The following is a 24193-nucleotide window of genomic DNA, read 5'->3' as shown; positions in this document are numbered from 1 at the left end:
CTATTTCAGGCTGCCACCAGCGCTGCTATTCACCCCAGGCCAACAACCGCCCACCACAAGAAGCACAGACGCCCGGCAAGAACACTCTGCCACGATGACAATAATGGCAATCGCTACAGTGGTGAATTATCTGCTGACTAATATTATTGGGGCTTATACTGCTGAGTTCCTTGGAGTGGGAGGAGGCGCATTCTCCCCGTGGCGGCTTTGCACTACACTTTACAGAAACACAAGTCAGAGCCCCCACCCAGACCCGGCGTTTCCTGGCACCAACACTGACCCCCGCTCCTCAGTCAAACCCCAAAGGAACATGATGCTGCTGAATCTCCCCAGGCAGGTGGGTCCAGGCTGAGAACTCGGGGCCCTTCTGGGAATGGGGTGAGAAGCCCCTTCCTGCCTGCAGACCCACCACCCCCCAGCCACATGGCTCCCTCTGGCACAGGAACCCTCCTGCTTTATGACTAAACCGTGCCAGACTGCCCAGTCACCGAGTTCTTCCAGCCCACAGCTTGAGTGCGTGGCCGCGTGAAACCTCCCCACTTCACAGCACTGCCAGCCCAGTAGGGGCGCTGCAAACGCGATGGGAAAATCGCAGAGAAGCCCATCAAACTCAGTGAGCAAAAACAGTCACCCAGAAGGTTCCACGGGTACCAACCAGCCCCGGCGAATCCTCAGACACACCAGGAGGACCATAGTGAGATCTGACAATAAGCACAGATCGACTCTTAAGGATCTCTCTTCTGAAAATTCCATTTGCCCGTTTGCTGGAACAAGCAACAGGAAATACACCTGTTTGTGTCATCTAAGGGGGCAGGCTGCGGGGGTGGGATCGGTGTTGGAACGGCGCATGTCTGAAACAACTCCCAGGTATGATCCCCAGTACCCCATATGGTCCCCTGAGCTCCGCCGGGAGTGATTCCTGAGCCAAGCACCAGGCGGAAGCCCTGAGCATCGCTGGGTGTGGCCCCCAAACACAAGCCAACAAAAAAAGAAATTCTAAAACAAACCCTGGCTGTAGTTTGAGGAGAACAGCTTAGGGCCTTAGGACTGGCTCCTAAGTACTTTCCTGCTTCAGCTGCAGAGTAAGGCCAACAAAAAACATCTTTTCTTTTTTAAAATTTTTTCTTTTTGGGTCACACCCAGCGATGCTCACGGGTTCCTCTTGGCTCTGCACTCAGGAATCATTCCTGGTGGTGCTCAGGAGATCATATGGGATGCCAGGGAGCCAATCTGGGTTGGTCAGGTACAAGGCAGACGCCCTCCCCGCTGTACTATCACTCCGCACCCTCCCCCCCCCCACCAACAAAATCTCAGTGAGTCAGCTTTCCTCTGGTGGACCCCGGGCAGTGCTGCCGTATTTCACCTAATGGTCATGGCCACATGATCACTGGAGGCTATTCTGTCCAAAAGCTGAGTTTTAAACTTTGGTCTTACGGGCTGGAGCGATAGCACAGCGGGTAGGGTGCCTGCCTTGCATGCGGTCAACTCAGGTTCGATTCCCAGCATCCCATATGGTCCCCTGAGCACCGCCAGGAGTAATTCCGGAGTGCAGAGCCAGGAGTAACCCCTGTGCACTGCCAAGTGTGACCCAAAAAGCCAAAAAAAAAAAAGTAAATAAACTTTGGTGTCTTAGGACCAGAGCCATAGCACAGCAGGGAGGGTGTTTGCCTTGCACATGGCCGACCTGGGTTCGATCCCCGGCATCCCATATGGTCCCCCAAGCACCAATCACTCAGGAGTGATTCCTGAGTGTAGAGCCAGGAGTAACCCCTGAGCATTGCTGGGTGTGACCCAAAAATAAAAAATTAAAAACTAAATAAACTTTGGTCTCCTGACCCTTGCCGGCATGACTGTCTGTCGGGCCCCTGGAAGTCGGGCACCAGCAGTGGTTTCCCCCAGTGGCCCACAGCTGTGCATTTTTCAAAGCATGCTGTCAGTTTCGGGAAGTCGAAGCGTGTGGCCTGTTTTGGTGTCGCGGTGCTGATAAACGGGCCTGGGGTCAATGCAAGGATGAGCTCGAGGTGCTGGGAGTCACAGGGGGGCGGGTGACAAGGTCCGGAGTCAAGACTCAAACCTTCCCGCCTGAAGCTGGACAGTTCCTCTGCCAGCAGCCTGGTCACGTGCGGGGAGCTTTTCTTTCTGATTCAGGGTAAAAATAAAAAATGACTCTGGAGGCGTCACCAGCCCATTGCAACATACAGTCACGAGTATTCTGTGCATCCTAATCTCGCGCTAAAGATAATTTAGCAATAAATGATGCATTTTGGTTTTGCTTTGCGGCCACACCCAGCAGTGCACAGAGCGGGAGTGTATGTGATGCTGGGGAATCGAACCCAGGTCAGACACACACAAGACAATCACCCTACCCGCTGTGCTATCTCTCTGGCTCCTGGTGACAAATGATTTTCAAGGAATACCAGCACGTGTGATTGTTTGTGTGTGTATGTGGGGAGGTGGGGGGTGGGTGCGGGGTGGAGTGAGCTTCAAGCTTCATTTTTCTTGCAAAAACAAAATTGTCATTAAAACGGCCGGCAATGATCAATGATCGCGTGGTGAAAATACAGTGGCTGTGGAAGCTTCCAGGCAAGGCCAAGAGTAGCAGTAAGGGGTGGCGAGGGCCATGGTGTTGGGTGTCCTAGGCAGAGCCCCACTAGGTCAGGAATAAGGTGGCCACAGGCCAGTGATCAGCCCTTGCTGGCCAACAACCCCACATGAATGAGTCTGGAAACAGACCCCATCTATAGCCCTCCCAGGCAGGGCAGCCTCTGGGGACAGTGGACAGAGGAGACCAGACAATGGACCAAAGGGCCCAGCTAAGCCCAGCCAGGGTGTGACCCACAGTGTCCAGGAGACAATCAAAGCGTTTTCAGTTTCGGAGGAATCTGGGATTGTGAGACAGATAACCAATAAAACGAAGCACACTGAAGCCTTGGGAGATACTAAAACACATCCCTACATGCAAGGCTTTGCACATCCCGGCCATTCTTTTCAGAGGACGTGTCCTCTCAGGATCTTTGGAGATTCCGTCTAACCCGGTGGCCCTCCCTTGGGGGAGCTGGCCTATTTGCAGTCAAATGCTTGTCCATGGCTGAAATGCCAAAGGAAGTAGCAACAGGCTTAAATGACCACAGCACCCTCACCATAAGCCATTGGCACTTGTTTTGGATAAATCAGCAGAAAAACAAGCACCAAACTTGGAAGAGAAGCCGTGGGAGAAAGAGACATTTCTGAAAGAGGGCACCATTCAGGGTGAAACCATCGAGGGTCCCTGCGGGCACCTCTGCAGGGGCAGTCCCAGGCTGAGCCTGTCTCACGCCCAGTCATTATCTTGGCGCAAGAGATTTGCCAAGATTCCCTCACTGTGAAGACTCCCAGGTGCTTACCCAAGGATAGTGGTTTGTTGTTTTTTTTTTTCCTTCTCTTCTTTTTTTGATTAGACCATAATGATATACAGCTACAAAGTTGTTCATGGTTAGGTTTCTGTCATATAATGTTCCAACACCTGTCCCTTGACCAGTGTACATTTCCCACCACTAATGTCCCCAGTGTCCCTCCTGCACCCACCCCCACCTGCTGCATCTATGGCAGACACTTTCTCTCTCTCTCTCTCTCTCTCTCTCTCTCTCTCTCTCTCTCTCTCTCTCTCCCCCCCCCCCCCCACTTTTGGGCCTTATGGTTGGCAATACAGATACTGAAAGGTTACCAGGTATATCCCCCTTTACCTACTTTCAACACTCAGTTCCTGTCCAAAATGATCATTTCCAACTATTAGTGTCATGTTGGTCCCTTCTCTATCCTAACTGCCCTTCACACACACAACCATTAACCAGTCCTCCTGGACCCACACAGTATTTATTATTATGATGATGATGATTGATGATGATGATGATGATGATGAGAATGCGTCTGCTCTGGGGATCACGGAATTCTGGTGCACGATCATTTATTTGCATGTTGTCTACTCGGTGGAAGAAGATGCACTTCACGGGGCCTGAGTGACAGTGAGGAGGGTATTTGCCTTGCATGTGGCTGACCCAGGTTCAATCCCCGGCATCAAATGGTCCCTGAGCACCGTCAGGAGTAGTTCCTGAGTGCAGAGCCAGGAGTAACCCCTGAGCATTGGCGGGTGTGAGCCAAAAAGTAAAAAAAAAAAAAGTATACCACTAAAGAAGATGAGAAGAGCTCAGCAGACAGCACAAACCAACGTGCGAACGGTAACACACCCATTCCCCATCGTTTAACACCGTGAACAACATCAAACCGTTGACAGCTGTTTACCGCCACCTGGGGTCAGGGCTGTGAGACTCACAGTAACCCATCACTTCAGGCCCACTATAATGGAACGCACTTGGAACGGCATTACGGAGTGTTGTCGCAGTGTGGATTGCCTGGAACTCTCCAACGTGGGGGGCAACTAGGAGAGGGGACAGCCACTCCACAGAACTGCTCACTGCTGTCTTGGAAAAGGCGAGTCTGCACGTGAAACAGGGCCCAGCAGCTCTACTCCCGAGCCTGGGAACAAAAGTTTATGCACACGAAACGCTGTTCAAAGCACCTACATGCACAATGAGCCCTTCCTTACCCCCACCCCAAGGAAGCCCAAGTAGTCATCAGATTTGACTATTTGACTACGGTGGATGAACGCATTTGGGCCTAACCATACCAGGAAACAGGACTTGACAATTAAAAAAAAAAAAAGGGTCAGCTTGCCGAAAGATGCTATATGAGAGAATCTACAACATTGTTCCAGAAAAGAGTTCGTGCCGCATTCTTCTATTCTTAAACATTTCTAGAAGAGGAAGAAGTTACGTCTGGTATTAGAAAGGAGATGGCCTCTGGCTGAGGGAGGACGCGGAGGAAGGAGAAAGTTTCTGCAATAATGCAACTGCGGTGTTACCACACTAAAAATGCACGCGTTTGGTGGAATGTGAGTTATGTGCCAATCACGTTGGTTCTATAATACCGATGGGGGGAGGGCAGGGAGGTCACAGCAAGGCCAAAGAAAGTGCAGAGGCTCAGCCCAGCTCACAGTGGACTGGGTTTGATCCCAGGCTCTGCATGTGGCCCCTGGTCAGGGGCCACTCCTGAGCATGCACCAGCAATAGCCCTGGAGCACTACTGAATGTGGCCCCCAAAACAAACAAACAAACAAACAAAGTAAAACACCTGGAAATAGTCAACAGAAAATCAAAAGATCACTTCTACTCTGGAAAGCATAAAACTTGAAGAAATTAAAGAAAATCTCCATAAATGAATGATGGTCTATAGCAGTATCTAGCGAGACAGTCATTTCCCGATGGATACAATCCAAAATTCCAACATGCTCTGCTGGAGAAGTTGATGAGCAGATTTAAGATTTGTCTTAAAATGCAAAGAATCTAGAACAACTGATATAAAGAACGAAATTGGGAGTTATACTACTTGACTTTAAGACTTGGCACAAAGTCACATGCAGAAAAAGTGGCAAAACAGTTCAATGAAACAATGTCAAGAATCCTTAATATAGGGGGCTAGAGCCATAGTACACCAGGAAGGGCGTTTGCCTTGCACACAGCCAACCCATGGTCGATCCTCAGGACCCTGTATGATCCCCTGAGCACCGCCAGGACTAATTTATGAGTGCAGAGCCAGAAGTAACCCCTGAGCATCACCAAGTGTGACCCAAAAAGAAAAAAGAAAAAAGAAGAATCCTTAATATAGATTCACATAAGCAACCAAATAATTCCAACCTCGGCTCTAAGTCAGTTCACTGGGGGAATGAAAGCTTTGTTGATGGGACCAGAGAGGCTGAACAGGGATTAAAGGGTGTGCCTTGCTCAGGGCTGACCCTGGATCAGTTCCTGGCATCACATATGAGATCCTGAGCACTGCTAGGAATGATTCCCTGAGTACAGAGCCAGGAGGTAAGCCCTGAGCAACGCCCGTGTTCTCCAACCAAAAAACAAAGCTGCTTTAAGAAACTGCGCTGGAACATTTTGATGATGTATAAGGAGGAAAATTGGCCTTTATTTCACGTTCTCCTGAAATACAGTGAGCCACACACTTAACCATGAAAACTAGACAGAGTTATAGGAGAATATCTTCATAATCTTGGAAGATATATTTCTGGGGGGGGGGCAGATACTGAAAACTATAATAAAATAAAAATAAATGTCACACCTAGCTTCCAAGTTTCAAACTTGGGAAAATAAGTAGACAAGCCACAGGTTGGGAAATAAATCTTCATAGTACACGTATGTATCTCATAAGAGATTCATCCAAAATAAATGAAAATAATTCTTCAAAATCAACATTAGAAAGGACAAGTGATCCAACTTAAAAAATGGACAAAAACAGTGGCAGACATTTCACCCACAGAGATACAACAGGGGCCAAGAGACAAATGAAAATGTGCTCAGCATCATTAGTCACTGGAGAACTGCAAGTCAAAACCGAGACACACCGTGTTACACTCACGCCCTGACAAAGGCACAACGGGCCGAAGGAGAAAAATTGGACATTCAGCGGTGAACTCAGCGTAGCTGATTTATAATGAGGATAACACAATAGTAAAACTTCAAAATTATTTTAAAAAATTTCTTTTAATGAAAATCAATATAAAACATGGCCACCATCAAATGTTGACTATCAAACTGAGTAACCAGTGGCTGAGTATAAAATAATTCCACTCTAGACCATGGCTGGGTTTACAAGGCAGCCATATCCCCACACCCCGCATGGTCTCGGAGCCCGCGAGGAGTGGTCCCTGAGCACAGAGCCAGGAGTAAGCCCGAAGGACTGCCAGGTGTGGTCCAACCCCAGCCCCTCCCCTTCACTCCCCCACAAAAGGAAGTCATACATCTGACCTAGCACCTGCATTCCTGGGTATTTATCTGAGTGATAATTAAAACATATAGATCCGGGCCAGAGCGACAGTACAGAGGATAGGGCGTTTGCCTTGCACGCAGCCTACCCAGGTTCGATTCCCAGCATCCCATATGGTCCCATGAGCACTGCCAGGAGTGATTCCTAAGTGCAGAGCCAGGAGTAAGCCCTGTGCATCACTGAGTATGACTCTCCCCCCAAAAAATATCCAGGGGCTGGAGTGATAGATAGCACAGCAGGTAGGGCATTTGCCTTGCACACGGCCAACCCGGGTTCAATTCCCAGCATTCCATATGGTCCCCCAAGTACTGCCAGGAGTAATTCCTGAGTGCATGAGCCAGGAATAACCCCTGTGCATCGCCGGGTGTGACCCAAAAAGAAAATAAAAATCCATACAGATCCACAAAAAAGACTTACAAAGGATCATTCACATTCACATTGACCTTTTTTCCCTAAGCGGTAAAAACTGGAAATAGAAACGGTGGCATGGATTAAAAAGTGGTCATTCACTCCTAACATGGGATGCTCAGCCATTAAAAGGCATTAGCTGGAAACGCACCCGAGAGCGTGGCTCAACAATGCCCCCGGTGGTTCTCTGCTTACGCTTCTCTGTTCAGCGCCAACGTCCGTCCTAACGGGATTGAGTGTGCTCCTGTGACCACTGACCCTGACTACTGCCCCCTGGACCCGTGTGGGAGCATGACAGATGCGGGACGTGAATATGGGCACGCACTCAGATCCAAAGGCTGCTGAAGTTAGTGGGACCCCCACCATCCCCAAACCAGGAAACAGAACCCGGGGGGGGCTGTCCCCCACATTATAAGACCGCGTCCAGAGATGCTGTGAGGGGCGATCTCCCCCACCCACCCAAACACACAGGCCAGAGCCTGGAGGTCAGGCTTCCAGTGCTCCCCTCGCCCCACCTCTTCCCGGGTGCAGATAAGAAGGAGGAGGAGGAGACTGCCAGCGGTGGGAAGAGCGGCCAGGCTGTTCCAGCTTCAGAAAAATGGGACATTTTTAAAAGCTCATGGAGGGGCTAGAGCGACAGCTAGAGGGGAGGGCATTTGCCTTGCACACGGCCGGCAAGGCATTAGCTGAAAACGCACCCACACACTGTGCTATCACTCCAGCCCCATATCCCATAAAATTCCAGAATATAAAAATATTAATAAAAGTTACAAGCAGGACTGGAGCGATAGACACGGCAGAGTCTGGCAAACTCCCCGTGGCGTACCCAATATGCCAAATACCAGTAACAATGATGGGTCTCATTCTCCTAAGGTAAAGGTAAAGGTAAAGGCCCTCCCGTTGATCGTCGATTTGCTCGAGCGGGCCCAGTAACGTCTCCATTGGAGACTTTGTTGTTACTGTGTCTGGCATATCGAATACTCTCGGTAGCTTGCCGGGCTCTCCGAGAGGGGCAGAGGAATCGAACTCGGGTCGGCCATGTTGGCCGCTTGTAAGGCGAACGCCCTACCGCTGTGCTATCACTCCAGCCCTAAAGAGCCTTGAATATAATCTCAGGGCTAGGATGAAGGAGACATTACTGGGGCCTGCTCGAGGCAATCGACGAATAACAGGATGATTTGTGATTTGATTTGACTTGTGGAACGATAGTATATCAGGTAGGGTGTTTGCCTTGCACACAGCTGACCTCGGTTCAATCCCTGGCATCCCATATGGTCCCCTCAGCAACCACCAGGAATCATTGCTGAGTGTAGAGTCAGGAGTAACCCCTGTGCATCGCCAAATGTGACCCAAAAAGAAAAAAAAAAAGTTGTAAGGTGCAAGAGGGGGCCAGGAAATGGCTCAGAGGGCTGGAGCACATACTTCCCAAGCTGGCAGACTGCGGTCCACCCCGGCACCATGTGATACCCTCCTCCCCCATACTACCAAGAGGGATCCCTGAGCACTTAGCCTGAGCACAGCTGGGTACAGCCAAAAAAGAGTGGGGGCAGAGGACTGGAGAGACAGCACAGCAGGGAGGACGCTTGCCTGGTACACAGCCGCCCTAGGTTCAATCCCCGGTGCCCCACATGGCCCTCCAAGCCCACCAGGAATGATCTATGAGTGCAGAGCCAGGCATGAGCCCTGAGCACTGCCAGGCAGGGCCACAACACCCAGGGGGAAATAAAGCGCAGGAGATCTATGCACATACCCAGGGATCAGGGATGCAGGCTTTGCACTGACTGAAAGCCCAATACCATGAGGTCCCATAACATAGCCTGGGAGGGCCAAGGGGCACCTGGAACTCGGGGCCTGGCACTGAGCTGCCTGGCAGGGCTGAGTATTGTCGGGAGAGGCCTTGGCACAGTGAACAGAGTTTGGGAAGCTCCCCTCCTCCTCCACTTTGCCCCCATAAACAAAAGAAAAAATGAAAGAAGGCACGGGAAGGAAGGGGCAGGAGCAGGGGGAAGAAACGCCCTTGGCAAGATGCTTTCTCCTTTCTCAGGGGACCCCAGGTTCTCAGACGATCAGTCCCTGGGATTTTGGTCTTAGCAGAGAGGAAAAACTTACTGTTGATGTGATCGATGTAATAGACCCCGATCTGGGGGTCGAACCCGGCTTCCCATCCCCACGGCAGCTCATCCCCAACACAGTCAGCAAACGACAAGGGTTTCGTTAACCTGCAACAAAGGGGAAGAAATACAGGGTGAGTTTCTGCATGCGGAAAGAGCTAAACTCGGCCCGGGACCCAGGAGTCACACAGCTCTGTCTCGCTGCCTTTCGGCCCCTCATCTGTTCCTGGACTTCACACTACGATGTTCAGAATCTTTTGTTGCTGATGGATTTTCGGGGCTGCTGTTTTCCATCTCTTTGGTACAGCAGATGTTTTGTTTAGGGACGATGCCGGGGATCACACCCAGAACTTTACACATGCAAGGCAAGTACACTGGCCCTGAGCCAGGCCTGTGTTTGAAATCAACTAACATGGGGCCGGAGTGATAGTACAGTGGGGAGGGCATTTGCCTTGCATGCGGCTGACCCAGGTTCAATCCCTGGCATCCCATATGCTCCCCCCTCCCCCCCAAGCACCACCAAGAGTAATTCCTGAGTGCAGAGCCAGGAGTAATTCCTACTCTGCAGAGCTAGGAGTAACCCCTGAGTATTGCTGGGTGTGACCCAAAAAGCAAAAAAAAAAAAAAAAATCAATGGACAAGAAGCACAGGGGTTGGTGAGGTGTTTACTTTACTTTGCCTGCAGCCAATCCCAACTCCATCCCTCTCTGTACCGCATATGGTCCCCCCAGCACCATACGGTCCCCCAAGTACCTCCGGGGGGAAGCCCTGAGCCAGGTGTGCCCGCTCCAAACCCAAACCCAACAAAAGTCTCCAGCTTCCTGCTTTGTCTTGGGGGACATAAGTTTCAATGAGAGCTACTGATGGGTGAGGAGTCTCAGCAAGTGTCAGGCATGAAAGGTGACCGGACCATCAGGGCAACGGGCCATCTTCACCCAGAATCCTGGGGCTCAGCACGATGGCAACTCCATGAGGCCCAAAACGGTCCTCTTAGAAGATGCTCAAGCGTCATCGTCTACCCTACAATGCCTGGGGGATTTTCTCTCTGACAGGAAGCCAGATATTCTATTCCCCGATTCCCACACTCCCCTCCACCCTCCCCCACTCCCCCACCCCTCCCCGCAATTACAGCCGGCTAAAGGAGGGCTGAGGACTACCTCCACGAGGGGGCGAGATGGAGCCAGGGACCAGGGGGTTCTGCGTGAGTCCAGATGCCTCCCCGGGTGAGGTATGCGAAGGGATGGGTGGGGGAGAAGGTGTGGCCCCAGGAAGTGCAAAGGGGCCACTTCCGCCCAATCAACAGGGCCACCACAAGTCTGATAGGAAGAAGTGATTACGCTTGGGATCACAAAAGCTTTGGAACATGCACTCCGGTTCAACCCTTACTAAGCCTGATTGCACTTGCAAAGCATTTCCTTTAGCCCAGGCCGGCACTAACTGCCCAGCAGATAGCGTGCTATCGACAGAGACCTGAATCACATCTCTAAGTAGCTACCTCACTGTGAAGGCAACTAGAGCTCCAGATGTTTCCATTTCTGCAATTTTTTTTTTCTTTCTGCTATTTGGTCGCACCCAGCGACGCTCAGGGGTTACTCCTGACTCTGCACTCAGGAAATCTCTCTTGACAAGTGTCGGGGGGACCATATGGGATGCTGGGGATTGAACCTGGGTCAACCAGGATCAACCGCACGCAAAGCAAACGCCCTACCCACTGTACTATGGCTCCAGCCCCCATTCCTGGAATTTTAACATAAAAAAAAGAGAAAACCTACTCTGGAGTGTTGACTCAAAAATAAACAGGTAGAGTGTTTGCCTTGCACCTAGCCAACTCAGGCGATATTCTCAGCACCACCTGGAAAGCCGTGCACACCACGGAGCGTGGCCCCCCAACCAAAACAGCAATAATGATAATCGTCACACTCCATGTTCTGCATCTAGATAATGTATCTTTTCTCCACGCTCTATCAATAAATAACGTTTCTAGAGTCCAAAAGACACTTCACAAGACTGGCGCATATACTTTGCATGTGGAAGCCCAGGGTTCAGTCCCCAATCACGGTATATCCCCGAGCACCACCCAGAGTGACCAGCAAGCTGGGATCAGTCCCCAAACACTGCAGTGTATGGTCCCCAAACAAATTTAAAAAAATACTTATAAATTTGAAAATTCTGGGACTTCATTCTTACCTGAATTATAAGATATAAATAATAACACTCTCAGGTGCCAAATTAGGCACTCATTTATACTGTTACCTTGACAAAGGCAATATCAAGCAATGTACTAAGCAATCACACACACACACACACGCACGCACACACACACACACACACACACGCCCCTACCCACAGAAGGAAAAGCTGAATTTCAAAATTAGAAATAGTCTGAATTAGAACAAAGCCGGTGGGCAAAATATTGATTAGCTTCTAAATTTCTTCCTCTTCGTGTGAGGAATCTCTGAGACTCCTGACTTCCTGGCTGGCGAGGAAGGAAGAAGCACAGGGCTCGGTTTGTGCAGGCTCCCCACAAAGGGGAAACTTCTAGCGAAAAGCCTAAAATTAATGAAATTTCATGGGAACCCACTTCCACAGATTAGCCCTTGCTTACAAAACAGCCTGGGCCACCAGGGAGAAGAGAGTGGCACTTCGCCCAAGCTTCCGGCCCAAACCGGAACCCAGAGTGGACCTTCCTCTCCCCACTGACCCCGCACCATTGTCTCGTGCACAATCCGCCTTCCAGACTTCATTGTTAAGTCATAGATCACCTGGGCCGGGCGAGACACTTCCTCTTCCAAGTGGCCCCATAGTGAATCACACACACACACACACACACACACACGCACACATATACACACATGCACACACACGCACACATACACTTGCACACACACAAACACACACATAGACTCACACACATACACACACACACGCACACACAAACACATGCGCACACACACACACACACACACACACACACACACACAGAAGGCGGCATTGGTCTGGCCCACAGGGCAGTTTGTACCAATCGTGCTAAAAGAGAAAGCCAGTGACAGAGAAAGCCACTCTCGGAAAACTCTTGTCCCAGTTCAAGCCTCCCCATACACATGAAACTGTGCTGTGCTCCTTCTGAATCGCATCCCCGTGAAGGGGACAAGCACGCTGTCCCCGTACAGAAAGGGCCTGTCTGTCCCTCAGGGTTTCAGGTCTCCAGATACGCTCCCTGCATTTTGCATTTCTCCAGGGATCCCCCTCCAAGGCGCCTATGGAGTGAGGGACATGGAGTTCGCGTCCCCCAGCACGGCCCCGAGAGCGGCTCCCAATGGCTGGGGTGCCTCTGTGGGTCCTCCTGGCTTCCAAGAGGTGGCACAGGGCTGGAGTGGGGGGATGGCATCTGCCCTGCCGCAGCCTGGCCCCAGGCCCATCCCTGGCACTGCGGATGGTTTCCTGAGCACTGCCAGGAGTGAGCCCTGGGCACAGCAGGGTTGGCGTCCGCCCTCCGTTCATGGAGCCGTCGGGTGCTGTTGCCATGTTAAGGGAGGGCAGAATTCCAGGCATCTTCCTGTAGTTCTGAAAGAATTTTATTTATAAGGATGTTGACTCGCCCCCGCCAAACAGCTCCGCCCTGCCTCTCTCCCTCTCCTCTTGCCAAGGGAACAAGCCACGCTGAGCGCGGGGCGGGCGGGGAGACGGACAGGAAGCGCCTCGGAGGAAGCGGGATGGAAGGGAAACGGAACAGTGTGCTCCGAGCAGGGGCACAAGGCGTGTCCGAGTTCATGGATCGTTCCAGAGGGAGGAGCCGGTGGGTAGAGCTGCCACTGCGCTGGGATGTCAAACCCTGTGTCTCTCACACACACACACACACACACACACACACACACACACGCAGGAAGCAGCCTGACAGGGTGGTCCACACTGGGCCCAGGCTATAGTGGCCCACATCCCAGCTGTGTTAGAATATGAAGCAGGACACACGTATGACACGGTATGATAGGGCAGACACACACACACACACACACACACACACACACACTGTAGGAAGCATCATGACAGGGCAGTCCACAGTGGGCCCATGTTATTGATGGACTACCCTGTAGCAATCCATATCCCAACTGTGCTAGCATATGAAGTAGGACACACACACACACACACACACACACACACACATACACACACACACATACATACACACACACCCCTGACAATGCAACAGGGCAGGGCGGTCACTTGGGCCAGCCCTGCAGACTGAGTCCTGCCAGGAGCCAGTTCTCAGACCCTACAGAAGACGGCTGGGGTGCTGCTTTACCCTTTGGGTCAAAGAGATCATGTTTAACATCTTTCACGTAAGGGGCCGTCCAACACCTGCCCATCACCGTCTTGCTCCCCAGAGCTCTGCTCCCGGAATCTCGGTACCCCTCCCCCCATTCCTCTCCACTGCGAAGCCTGCAGTGTCCCGTACCCAGCAGACCCCATCCAGCCCGCTGGACAGTCCCACGGCCAACATCTCTCAATCCTGAACCCGCTGCTGTTTCTCTGACAATGCCCAGTCTACTGTCTTCCCTCAAAAATAGCCTTTCCTTGGGCCAGGAGAGAAGGCGCTTGTCTTGCATCCCACCAACTCCAGTTTGGATCTCCGGCACCATGCACGGTCCTCACTGGACGTGGCACCAGTCCACTCCCCCGCCCCCCACCATAAAACACTGCAGGGTCCAGCCTGGCTCAAGAGGCCGCCGCAAAGGCTTTGCATGCAGGAGCCAGGGGTCCATTGTGGCACCGTGTGGTCCCCCAAGCACCAGTGGGTGTGGCCAGCGCCCCCCAAACAGACCCAAACAGACTTTTCTCCAAATTTATGACAGTCTCTTCCTTTTTCTTCTTCCCTTAGTGCCGGGAACTGAACCCAGGTCTCCTGCAAGCAAAGGAGACCTCCTGTGCTTTGCTGCTGAGTCACCCCCGACCCCCCACCCCCCAAAGACACTCTAAACGTAAATATCTGAAGCAAGCACTCAGCCCTGAGGCTGGGTCTGGGGTGTCCCGGGGGTGTGTGCCCCATTTCCCCTGGCCACCTCTCATCATAGCTCCTTCTAGAAACTGTCCCTGGGCGCAGTGTTTTTTGTTTTTTAATTGAATCACTGTGGGATAGTTACAAAGCTTTTATGTTTGAATTTCAGTCATACAATGATCGAACACCCATCCCTCCACCACCAATATCCTCAATATACACCCCGCCCCCCCATCCCACCTCTCTCCCTGCCTCTGTGGCAAACAATTTCCCCATAAATTGTGGGAAATTTATGGGGGAAAAATTTTCTCTCTACTTTTGGGCATTATGGTTTGCAATACAGATACTGAGAGGTTATCACGTTTGGTCCTTTATCTACTTTCAGCACAGACCTCCATCCCGAATGATTCCTCCAAGTCATCATTGTTGTAGTGATCCCTTCTCTATCCCAGCTGCCTTCTCCCCAGCACAGGAGACAGACTACCAACCATGGAGCAATATTCCTGGCCCTTGTGTCTACTGTCCTTGGGTGACAGTCTCATATTATGTTATTTTATATTCTACAAATGAGTGCAGTCTTTCTATGTCTGTTCCTCTCTTTCTGACTCATTTCACTCAGCATGATATGCTCCATGACTATCCACTTACAAACAATTTCATGATTTTATCTCTCCTAACAGCTGCATAGTATTCCATTGTGTAGATGTACCAAAGTTTCTTTAACCAGTCATCTATTCTGGGGCACTCGGTTTGTTTCCAGGTTCTGGATATTGCCGGCATGCAGTTTTGGGAAGCTCCCTAGGAATGAGCGTGGGGCTTCTGCTATTGGTTTGGGGACCGAGACATGTTAGTTGGTGGGGGGGAGGGAGTCAACATTCCCAATATTTGGTGTTCTTTTATTTGACTGGCAGTGAGTGTACTGACAGCCTCACTTCTGGGGCACCTGAAGTCCCATGTAAGGATACTATGGTAGTCAATGAAGCTCCATCTCCCTCTCAGGCAGAAAGTGGGCTAAGGAGGACCAGGGTTCCAGAGAGAAGCCAAGGAGGGCAACCCCATGCCACTGACCACCAGCTTCCAAGCCACCTGTTCATTTGGGGACTGTGACCGTCATCTCCACAGAGTGCTTTACAAACTAGCAACAGCAGGAAGGGCACTTGCCTGGCAGGTGGCAAACTGGGCGTGAGCCTCTGCATCCCATAGGGTCCCCCAAGTACCATCAGGAGCAACTCCGAGCACAAAATCAACCTAAATACCCATCCACAGGTGATGGGTAGGAGCCGGAGTGATACTACAATGGGCAGAGCATTTGTCTTGCACGCAGCCGACCCGGGTTGGAACCCTGGCATCCCATAGGGTCCACTGAGCACCACCAGGAGTGATTCCTGAGTGCAGAGCCAGGAGGAACCCCTGAGTATCGCCGAGTGTAACCCCAAAAGCAAAACAAAAAACAAAACACCTAACCAGATGATGGATAGAGATGTGGTCTAGATAGATGGGGGGGTCGGCGCGGAGAGAGAAGAGGAAGGAGAGAGAGGGCAGGGGAGAGGGAGGCTGCCTGCACACCCACATGGTGCGGACGGAATACTACTCTGTCGCTAACCAGGACGCAGAGCGCCTTTTCGATGGAAATAGATGGAACTCAGCCGACACGCTGGGCAGAGTCAGGCAGGAAGCGAAAGACAATCGCCGGATGGTTTCTCTCCAATGTGGAATATAAATAACTAAAGCAAACAAACTGGCAAGACCAACTCCAAGTCCGTGTGAAAATTAAGGTGGCGGCCAGTGGGGAAGGGGGCTGGTGTGTACTGAGGAATGGGGGAGGGGTGTCATTCTGGCGGGGGTGGGGTGCCCTCTGGAACCCTGGTGGAGGAAGTGGTAACAAAACATACAGAGCCGTGAAGCTAAACTCTCAAAATTGTACCATGCTGCAAACCAATAAAAAGTCAATGAAAAAAAGAAAAGTGTTTTGATTGAAAAGGGTGGGGAGGCAGCTCCAAGGGCAGCGGCAAATGCCTGGCTTTCAGAGACCCCCAAGCTCAGTCCCTAGTAAATGCACTACCCCCCCAAGCTCCACACCCAGCACAGCACTGAACTGTCACTCCACACGGCTGGGTTGAGATGCACGGGGACCGGGTGTTGGGGTTCCTCACCTCCAGCTTTTATTTTATTATTATTATTTTGCTTTTTGGGTCACATCCGGCGACACACAGGGGTTACTCCTGGTTCATGCACTCAAGAATTACTCCTGGCAGTGCTCAGGGGACCATATAGGATGCTGGGAATTGAACCCAGGTCAGCTTCGCACAAGGCAAACACCCGCCCCGCCGTGCTATCGCTCCAGCCCCAGGCACCTCCAGCTTTTAAAAGTGTTTTAACCAACAGATGCAAACTACACACACTTGAACCTGTTTCTCTCCTCAGCACAAGAAAACGTCTGCCTAGGGGCTGGAGCAATAGCACAGCGGGTAGGGCGTTTGCCATGCATGCGGCTGACCTGGGTTCGATTCCCAGCATCCCATATGGTCCCCTGAGCATCGCCAGGGGTAATTCCTGAGTGCAGAGCCAGGAGTAACCCCTGTGCATCGCCAGGTGTGACCCAAAAAGAAAAACAAAAAAAAAGGAAAGAAAACGTCTGCCGGTCGGACTGTTTAGGTTTGGGGAAATATTTGGGAGCATTTCCATGGATAGAGCAGAAAAGGTCCTAAAAGATTATTGTCCAAGTGGGGCTGGAGCAATAGCACAGCGAGTAGGGCATTTGCCTTGCACGCAGCCAACATGACCGACACAGGTTCAATTCCCAGCACCCCATATGGTCCCCTGAGTACCGCCAGGGGCAATTCCTGAGTGCATGAGCCAGGAGTAACCCCTGAGCATCGCCGGGTGTGACCCAAAAAGCAAAAAAAAAAAAAAAAAAAAGATTATTGTCCAAGCACACCCCCTCAAATTCCACCTTTCAACACTCATCCAAAAATGCCTGTTTTGGGGTGGGAGTGAGGGGTTCTCCATCGTCTCATTACACAGGGAGAATCCCGGCTGATGATACGTTTCAGTCTAAGCTGGGCTCTTTTAAAAACAGATAACATGCGTAAGTATAATTATGCACTCTTAACTTTACCCACATCTTTACCAGGTTGGTAATAAAAACTGAAAATATCTGTACAGTTTTGAGTACTGCCTTTAAAAATAGCACCCTTGAATTATACGTTCTCATTACAAAGACTACAATAAATAAAAGGATAAATTATTATGACAGTTCCCCACTTCTCCATAAAATTTCTGTGTGTGTGTATACAGTTAGTATCCTTCCAACCCATCTAAACTTTAAAATCTTTACAAAACACCAATAGCCCACACTATGTGCGTTTTCTGTGACTTTCCTCAATTGACAGATGATGACTCTTTCACCGTGCCTACAAGAGGCTGACCTCAAAATCCGTGTCTCTACAGCGTGTGGGTTACAGTTCGTATTTGACTCATCACCAATTAACGGCCTTAGATTCCACCTCCTTCAAGAGAAACTGCTGTGCCGATGAACATTTGTGCAGAATTTTTGTCGCGATGCCATTATTTTTTCCACAGAAATTCCTGGCTATGAGCTCAAGTCAATATCACACGGTCACTGTCACTGTCACTGTCCTCCCATTGTTCATCGATTTGCTCAAGCGGGCACCAGTAACGTCTCACAACAAATTGTGAGACTTGTTGTTACTGTTTTTGGCATATAGAATACGTCACAGGTGGCTTGCCAGGCTTTGCTGTGCAGGCAAGATACTCTTGGTAGCTTTCCGGGCTCTCTGAGAGGGGCAGGGGAATCAAACCCGGGTCGACCGGATCGGCCATGTGCAAGGCAATCACCCTACTTGCTGTGCTATTGCTCCAGCCCAAAGCATCCGTATAAACAAGAAAACGCTCATGAGCGTGAGTGAGGTGTGAAAGAAACTCAGCATTGCAATGTGAACGTTCTGATCTTCCCCGTGAGGGTTCCTTCCCTCCCCTTCAAGCATCCCTCCCTCTTTCCCCAAGACTCGTCCACGTGGACTCGGTCCTGCCCCCGACCTGTGGGAGTTTGGTAGCCTGCAGGAAGGGCGACTTTTCTGTCATTTGCCTTGTTTCTGACGGGCCCTTTCCAAACTACCCCTCAGCCCTTCTTATTCTTTGGTTGTGCCTTTTCCACACTTCACTTGGCAAAAGTGCAAACTGGGCGTGCACGGGAGGCCACGGAGCGACCACGGGAGCATGGGCGATCATGCATGAGCTCGCTCACATGGGCGTCTGAGGGGCAACGGACCCGCGTCCGGAAGGCCCTGGGAGACAACGCCCAAAGGGACAGAAGCTGAGGAGGGCACCAGCGAGAATACTTGGGAAACAACCCCAACCACCAACTCCACGAGGGGGCCTTCGGTCACGGTCTGTGGATGCTGCCGCAGGTGTTTACTTTGGGAAACATTCAGGCGGTCATAACCCACCTCCGTGGCCCTGAGTTAGCACATTCCCTCTCCCTCCACCCCAAGGAACCTTGGGTCTGTTTGCAACCACTCACACCCCTGCCTCCTTCCTCACACCCTTCACCCCTTCTAGTCCCCTTGCACAGATCTGAAATTTCACAGAAACAGAATCGGGCACAGACAGGAAGCCCCGTGGAGGACTCTGGTGTGGCTGGTTCTGGAGAAGGGACCCGGCACACGGCTGGGGACACCTTGCGGCCTTTCAGACCGGGGAGCCTGTAGGAACGCCTCAGCAGGGGCCACACACAGCCCAGTCGGAAGCGGAAGCGCTGCTGAGGAGAGCCGGGCCAGCCACCCCTCGAGGCACCCGCAGCTTCTCAGGGCAGAGGGAAGGGACACCCGAGATGCCAGGGTTAATGATTCAGCCAAGACTCTTCCTGGAGGAGGCCAGTGTCTGCCTGAACCCAGAAACGGCCCCTCTGGTCTGGGAGTTCCTGAGGCATTCGGAGCTTAAAACGCTTTCTATTTGCCGATCTGGTCTGCGACGGGGGGCCTCCGGGAGCCTTTCAGGGCCGTGGTAAACGCCCAAGGAACAGAAAGCAATCGAAGGCTCTGTTTCTTCGTAGTAAACCTCATCTTTACAGAGGGAACCACTTTAACATCAGACCAAGTGGGCTCATGTGATCGGCAGGTATTTGGCTGAGACAACTCTGAATTATCATTATTAATACGTGCATGTGGAGGGGTGGGGGTGGGGGTGAGTGTTCAGGATCAAACCCAAGGCTTCACAGCGCAAGGCAAGTGCTCTAACTGCTGAGCTACATTCTCAGCCGGGTTTTTTTTTAAGTGAATCACCTTGAGGTGTACAGTTAAAGGCCTACAAAGTTTCGTGTTTACATTTCAGTCGTACAATGATCGAGTACCCTTCCCTACACCAGTGCCCATTCTCCACCACCAATGGTCCCAGTATCCATCCCAGCACTCCCACCTCATCCCCCCTAACTCCCGCCTCTGTGGCAGGAACATTCCCCTTCTCTCTCTCTCTCTCCCTTTTGGATGCTGTGGTTTGCAATACAGGCATTAAGTGGCCATCATGCTCGGTCTACAGTCTACTTTCAGCACGCAACTACCATCCGGAGCGCCCCCCGCCCTTTTTTTTTAACATTTACTTTGGTGGCCGGGTTGGAGCGACAGCACAGCGAGTAGGGCGTTTGCCTTGCACACGGCCGGCCTGGATTCGATTCCTCCGCCCCTCCTGAAGAGCCCGGCAAGCTACCGAGAGTATTTCGCCTGCATGGCTGAGCCTGGCAAGCTCCCCGTGGCATATTCGATATGCCAAAAACAGTAATAACAAGTCTCACAATTTGTTGTGAGATGTTACTGGTGCCCACTCAAGCAAATCAATGAGCAACGGGAGGACAGTGCTACAGTGCGGTGCTACTTTGGTGGCCAGATCAAGACCAGACCGTGCACCTTCCCCACCCCTTGAAAGACGGCTCACATTAAGAGCTTATTCTTCGGTGAACCTGATGACACAGGAGGGGGCGGGGTAAACAGCGACCCAAGTCTTTTGCACGCTTCTCCACAACTCTGAGGTGCTGAGGAAACCGGGAGTTGATGGTGGTGGCCCCGTATCACCTCGTGGGCTGCTTCTGTCCCTTCCTTCATGGGACGATGGTGTCTGGTTGGTCCTTTCCAGTGGTATGTCGGCCTCCCTCCCTCCCCGGCTTCTTATCCTCGCCACCCCGCTCTGGACCATGGCTCCGCTCCCTCCCTGCGGCCGTGGCATCTGAACACACACTTCAGGTACCCGCCTCATCGTTCTCAGTGGACAAGGCTGTGGGCCTGGCGACACCGCGGCCGGGCCTTGAGTGCACCGAGTGCACCCCCACTCGCGACCCAAGAGAAATGACGGTTTGTTTGTTTTTTTTCTGGGAAGTTCCAGAGCTGGTATTGTGAGAGTCCAATATCAGACAGGGCAGAAATGTGCCCAAGTGCCCTGAGGCGTGGCGCTAACAGACCGCAAATGGGTGCCATACCTGGCTGGGCTGGGCCCATGAACCCCTGGGCAGCCTGTCACCAGTGAAGCCCGGGCGGCGGGAGTGCGGCCCCTGCCCTCTGGCCCCGGTGGCCCTCTGGCAGACGCCCAGCTCCACCAAGCGCTGCGAGTTAGACCGGTGGAATGTGAGGAATGTCTGACAGCTCGACTAACCTCGGAGATGATTAGCAAGCGCGCCTGCCCTTTGAGCTGAGGCTGGGGCCTGAGTGCGGGCAGCCACCGCCGCATCTCTGCCAAGATCGCCACTGGCCCTCACTGAAAATGCCCGAGCCGGTGGCGGCGAGAAGCTCCGGAGTCAGAAATGAGAACCACTGGAACGACTGACAAACAGAGCTCATCTGCCAAGAGCTGCCGTGGACACCCCAGCTTGCCCCAGGCCTCACTTCAGTGGTCTCTGCCGCTCTCCACCAGCAAGGAGGCTTCCAGGTGCTGGAAGATGGTCCAAGGACTGAAGTGAATGCCCAATCTGCACCCCAATTCTATCCCCGTCCCTGCACCATCCCCTCGGCATCGCCGGCTGCAGCCACAGAGGTCCCCAAGCCCCTCGAATATGGCCCTGGGAATGCCAACATCGCAGGGCCTGAGCAGCACTGCATCCTTGGGCCTTGCACGGAACCGCAAGCGTGGTTGGCTGAGAATCATGCGGCCTCCGGGCGAAGGAGCAAGGGAGGGAGGGAGGGAGGAGATGAGAGGAGAGGAAAAGAGAGGAGAGGAGAGGAGGGAGGGAGGGTGGGAGGGAGGGAGGGAAGGAAGGAGGAAGAGAGGGAGGGGAAGGGAGGGAAGGAGAGGAAGGAGAAGGAAGGTAGGAAGGGAGGAAGGGAGGGAGGGAGGGAAGGAAAGAAGGGAGGGAAAAAGGAAAGAAGGGAGGAAGGGAAGGAGGAAAGGAGGGAGGAAAGGAAGGAGGGAGGAAAGGAGGAAGGAAGGAAGGAAGGAAGGAAGGAAGGAAGGAAGGAAGGAGGGAGGGACGAAGGGAGGGAAGAAGGACAAACCAAACCAAACCAAAGCAGCATGAAACAAAATCTTCAAGCAAATGTTCTAGAGAAATCACATCCAACTACAAAGCCATCTACTTGTCTCCACAGGATCCCTCACCTTGGAGAGAAAAGGCAGAGGAGTCTTAGGTTAACTGGGCAACTGGGAAAGACAAGACACGAGGGAAGACTGCAGAACTAGCGAGCGCTGCTTAAATTTCCATAGATGTGATTACTGGTGAGTTAGAGAATGCTTTTGCTCTTAGAAGATCCGGGCTGAGCTATGTAATAGTGATGATCTTTTGTTTTGTTTGGGGGCCACGCCCAGCTGTGCTCAGGGCTTACTCCTGCTTCTGCACTTAGGGATGACTCCTAGCTGAGTCTGGGGGATCATACAGGGGTCAAACCCAAGTAGGCCACAATAAGGCAAGTGCCTTACCTGCTGTTCTACCTCTCCAGTCTCCAATGGTGACAATATTTCTGATTTACCTTTCAACACTGCATACATAGATGACATCACAAGCATTCACAGAAAAAAATTATAACACACCTATGTAAAGAGAGGGAGGAGTGTTAGCTATTAGACATACCTAAATGGAAGATACAGAGACAGAGAGACAGACAGGTATATGTTCTCCTGCCAAAGTTTTCTCCTGGCAAATAACTGGAAAGAAAAACAATCCCCTCAATTAAGGCAATTCCGGGAAACACAACAGATTCAACCCCTGGATGTGCTTACAATCCCTCTGGACAAGTAACAGCCCAGAAGACAACTATTGACACAATGACATGGGACACCCAGGGGTCACGTATCCCCAGGACTTGATCCCCAGGCGAGCTCCGGAGCCTTCCCCAGGACGTAGAGAGAGACTCTCCTTCCGCTCAGGCCCCCGTTCAGAGGTTCTGAACGATCCCCAGAGCAGCAAGTCCCCAGTAAGCTGAGCATTCCAGAAGTATCCGAGGTCTCAACCACAAAATAGGGGCGAGGCCCACAGCACCTCCCTCGGACCCACCCCAGACCTCTGAGGCTGTGAAGCACCTTCTCCGAGGGTAGGCACTGGGAGGCAGTGAAGCGGGTCGGGAGAGTCCTGTCCAGCACCAAGTCACAAATGGCAGAACTCCAACACAAAAGCAGACGCCACAACTAAAATATTGGAATGCACAGGAAATGCATGTCCGTCCTAGCCAGAGTAATCAGAGAACATTTCAATGGCCGTCTTCAAAACAGAAGAAAAATAGGTTGAGGGAGAGTTGTTATAAGGGTCTTGCAAACGGGGACTGGGGAGGTGGGCGCAGCGTACAGGGAACTTGCCTCGTGCGTGACCAACCCAGGTTCAATCCCCAGCACCCCAGAGGGTCCCCTGAGCCCCCAGAACCCCAGAGGGTCCCCTGAGCCCCGCCAGGAGTGATTCTTGAGCACAGAACCAGGAGTAAGGCCCTGAACACTGCCAGTGTGTGTGTGTGTGTGTGTGTGTGTGTGTGTGTGTGTGTGTGGTGGGAGGGGGGAGTCTTAGAAACAAACTCCACAGGAGCAGAAGAGCAGAGACGAACTCGTCACTGAGGGGTTAGAAGATCAAGCTCAGAGTTTCCCAGAAGGCGAGACAGGCCCAAGGGATAGAGGGGACACAGAGGGTCTGCTTACATGGGCGAGAAAGGCCCCAAAGGGCAGAGCACAGAAACTTCTGGATGCAGACACATGCTCAGCTCGGGGCAGGCCAACCTGGAAAAATGGCTTCAAATCAGAATAAGCAGGCCCATCTGGGGCGGGGGGAGGAGGGAGGGCAAAGGGACACGCTGGGGAGCTTCAGAGAGTCCCGGGTTCCCCTCACAACAGAAAAGCATCACGCTTCTCCACACCACCACAACCATCCCCACAGAGCAAAGTATTCACCTGGGGATACTGACCCCCGGCACAAACACCATCAGGCGTGTGAGCAGAATAACGTTTAGCAAACTGACCGGTAGCTTCTCTTCCTAAGGCAGCCCCACTGGGCGGAGAAGAAGCTAAGACTGCTGGGGGAAGGCAGGGGAGCAGGGGACACCGGGAATCAACACTCCACATCTTGCATGGACGAGTTCCTGGGTTCCATCCTCTGTCTTCAGCACCGAGACCACCACACCAGCACAGAAACACACACACACACACACACACACACACACACACACACACACACACACACACACAGAGCACCCAGCACAGGAAGGAAACAATGCAACTGGCCAGGTGTCCATCCGTGGGCCCTGTGGATACACGGAGAGTTGCCAGCGAGTCACCAGACTGAACAAAAGGGAGCAGGAGGAGCAGGAGACCTGAAATGAGGACGCCCTGGGCGCTGGAA

General features: G+C 52.0%; 1 protein-coding gene across 1 annotated transcript in view; it reads right to left on the bottom strand.

Annotated features, from left to right (window-relative positions):
• WWC2 (WW and C2 domain containing 2) overlaps positions 1 to 24193 on the bottom strand; it is a 132709-nt gene that overhangs the window by 49156 nt on the left and 59360 nt on the right. The window contains exon 2 of the mRNA XM_056114038.1: positions 9382 to 9491. Coding sequence (XP_055970013.1) covers positions 9382 to 9491 — 110 coding nt within the window. The remainder of the gene's footprint in view (positions 1 to 9381; positions 9492 to 24193) is intronic.

Source organism: Sorex fumeus, unplaced genomic scaffold (genome assembly GCF_029834395.1).
Source record: "Sorex fumeus unplaced genomic scaffold, SorFum_2.1 ptg000024l, whole genome shotgun sequence".
NCBI lineage: Eukaryota > Metazoa > Chordata > Mammalia > Eulipotyphla > Soricidae > Sorex > Sorex fumeus.
The sequence above is the reverse complement of the archived record's forward strand: the minus strand, read 5'-3'. Positions and strand labels throughout refer to the sequence as shown.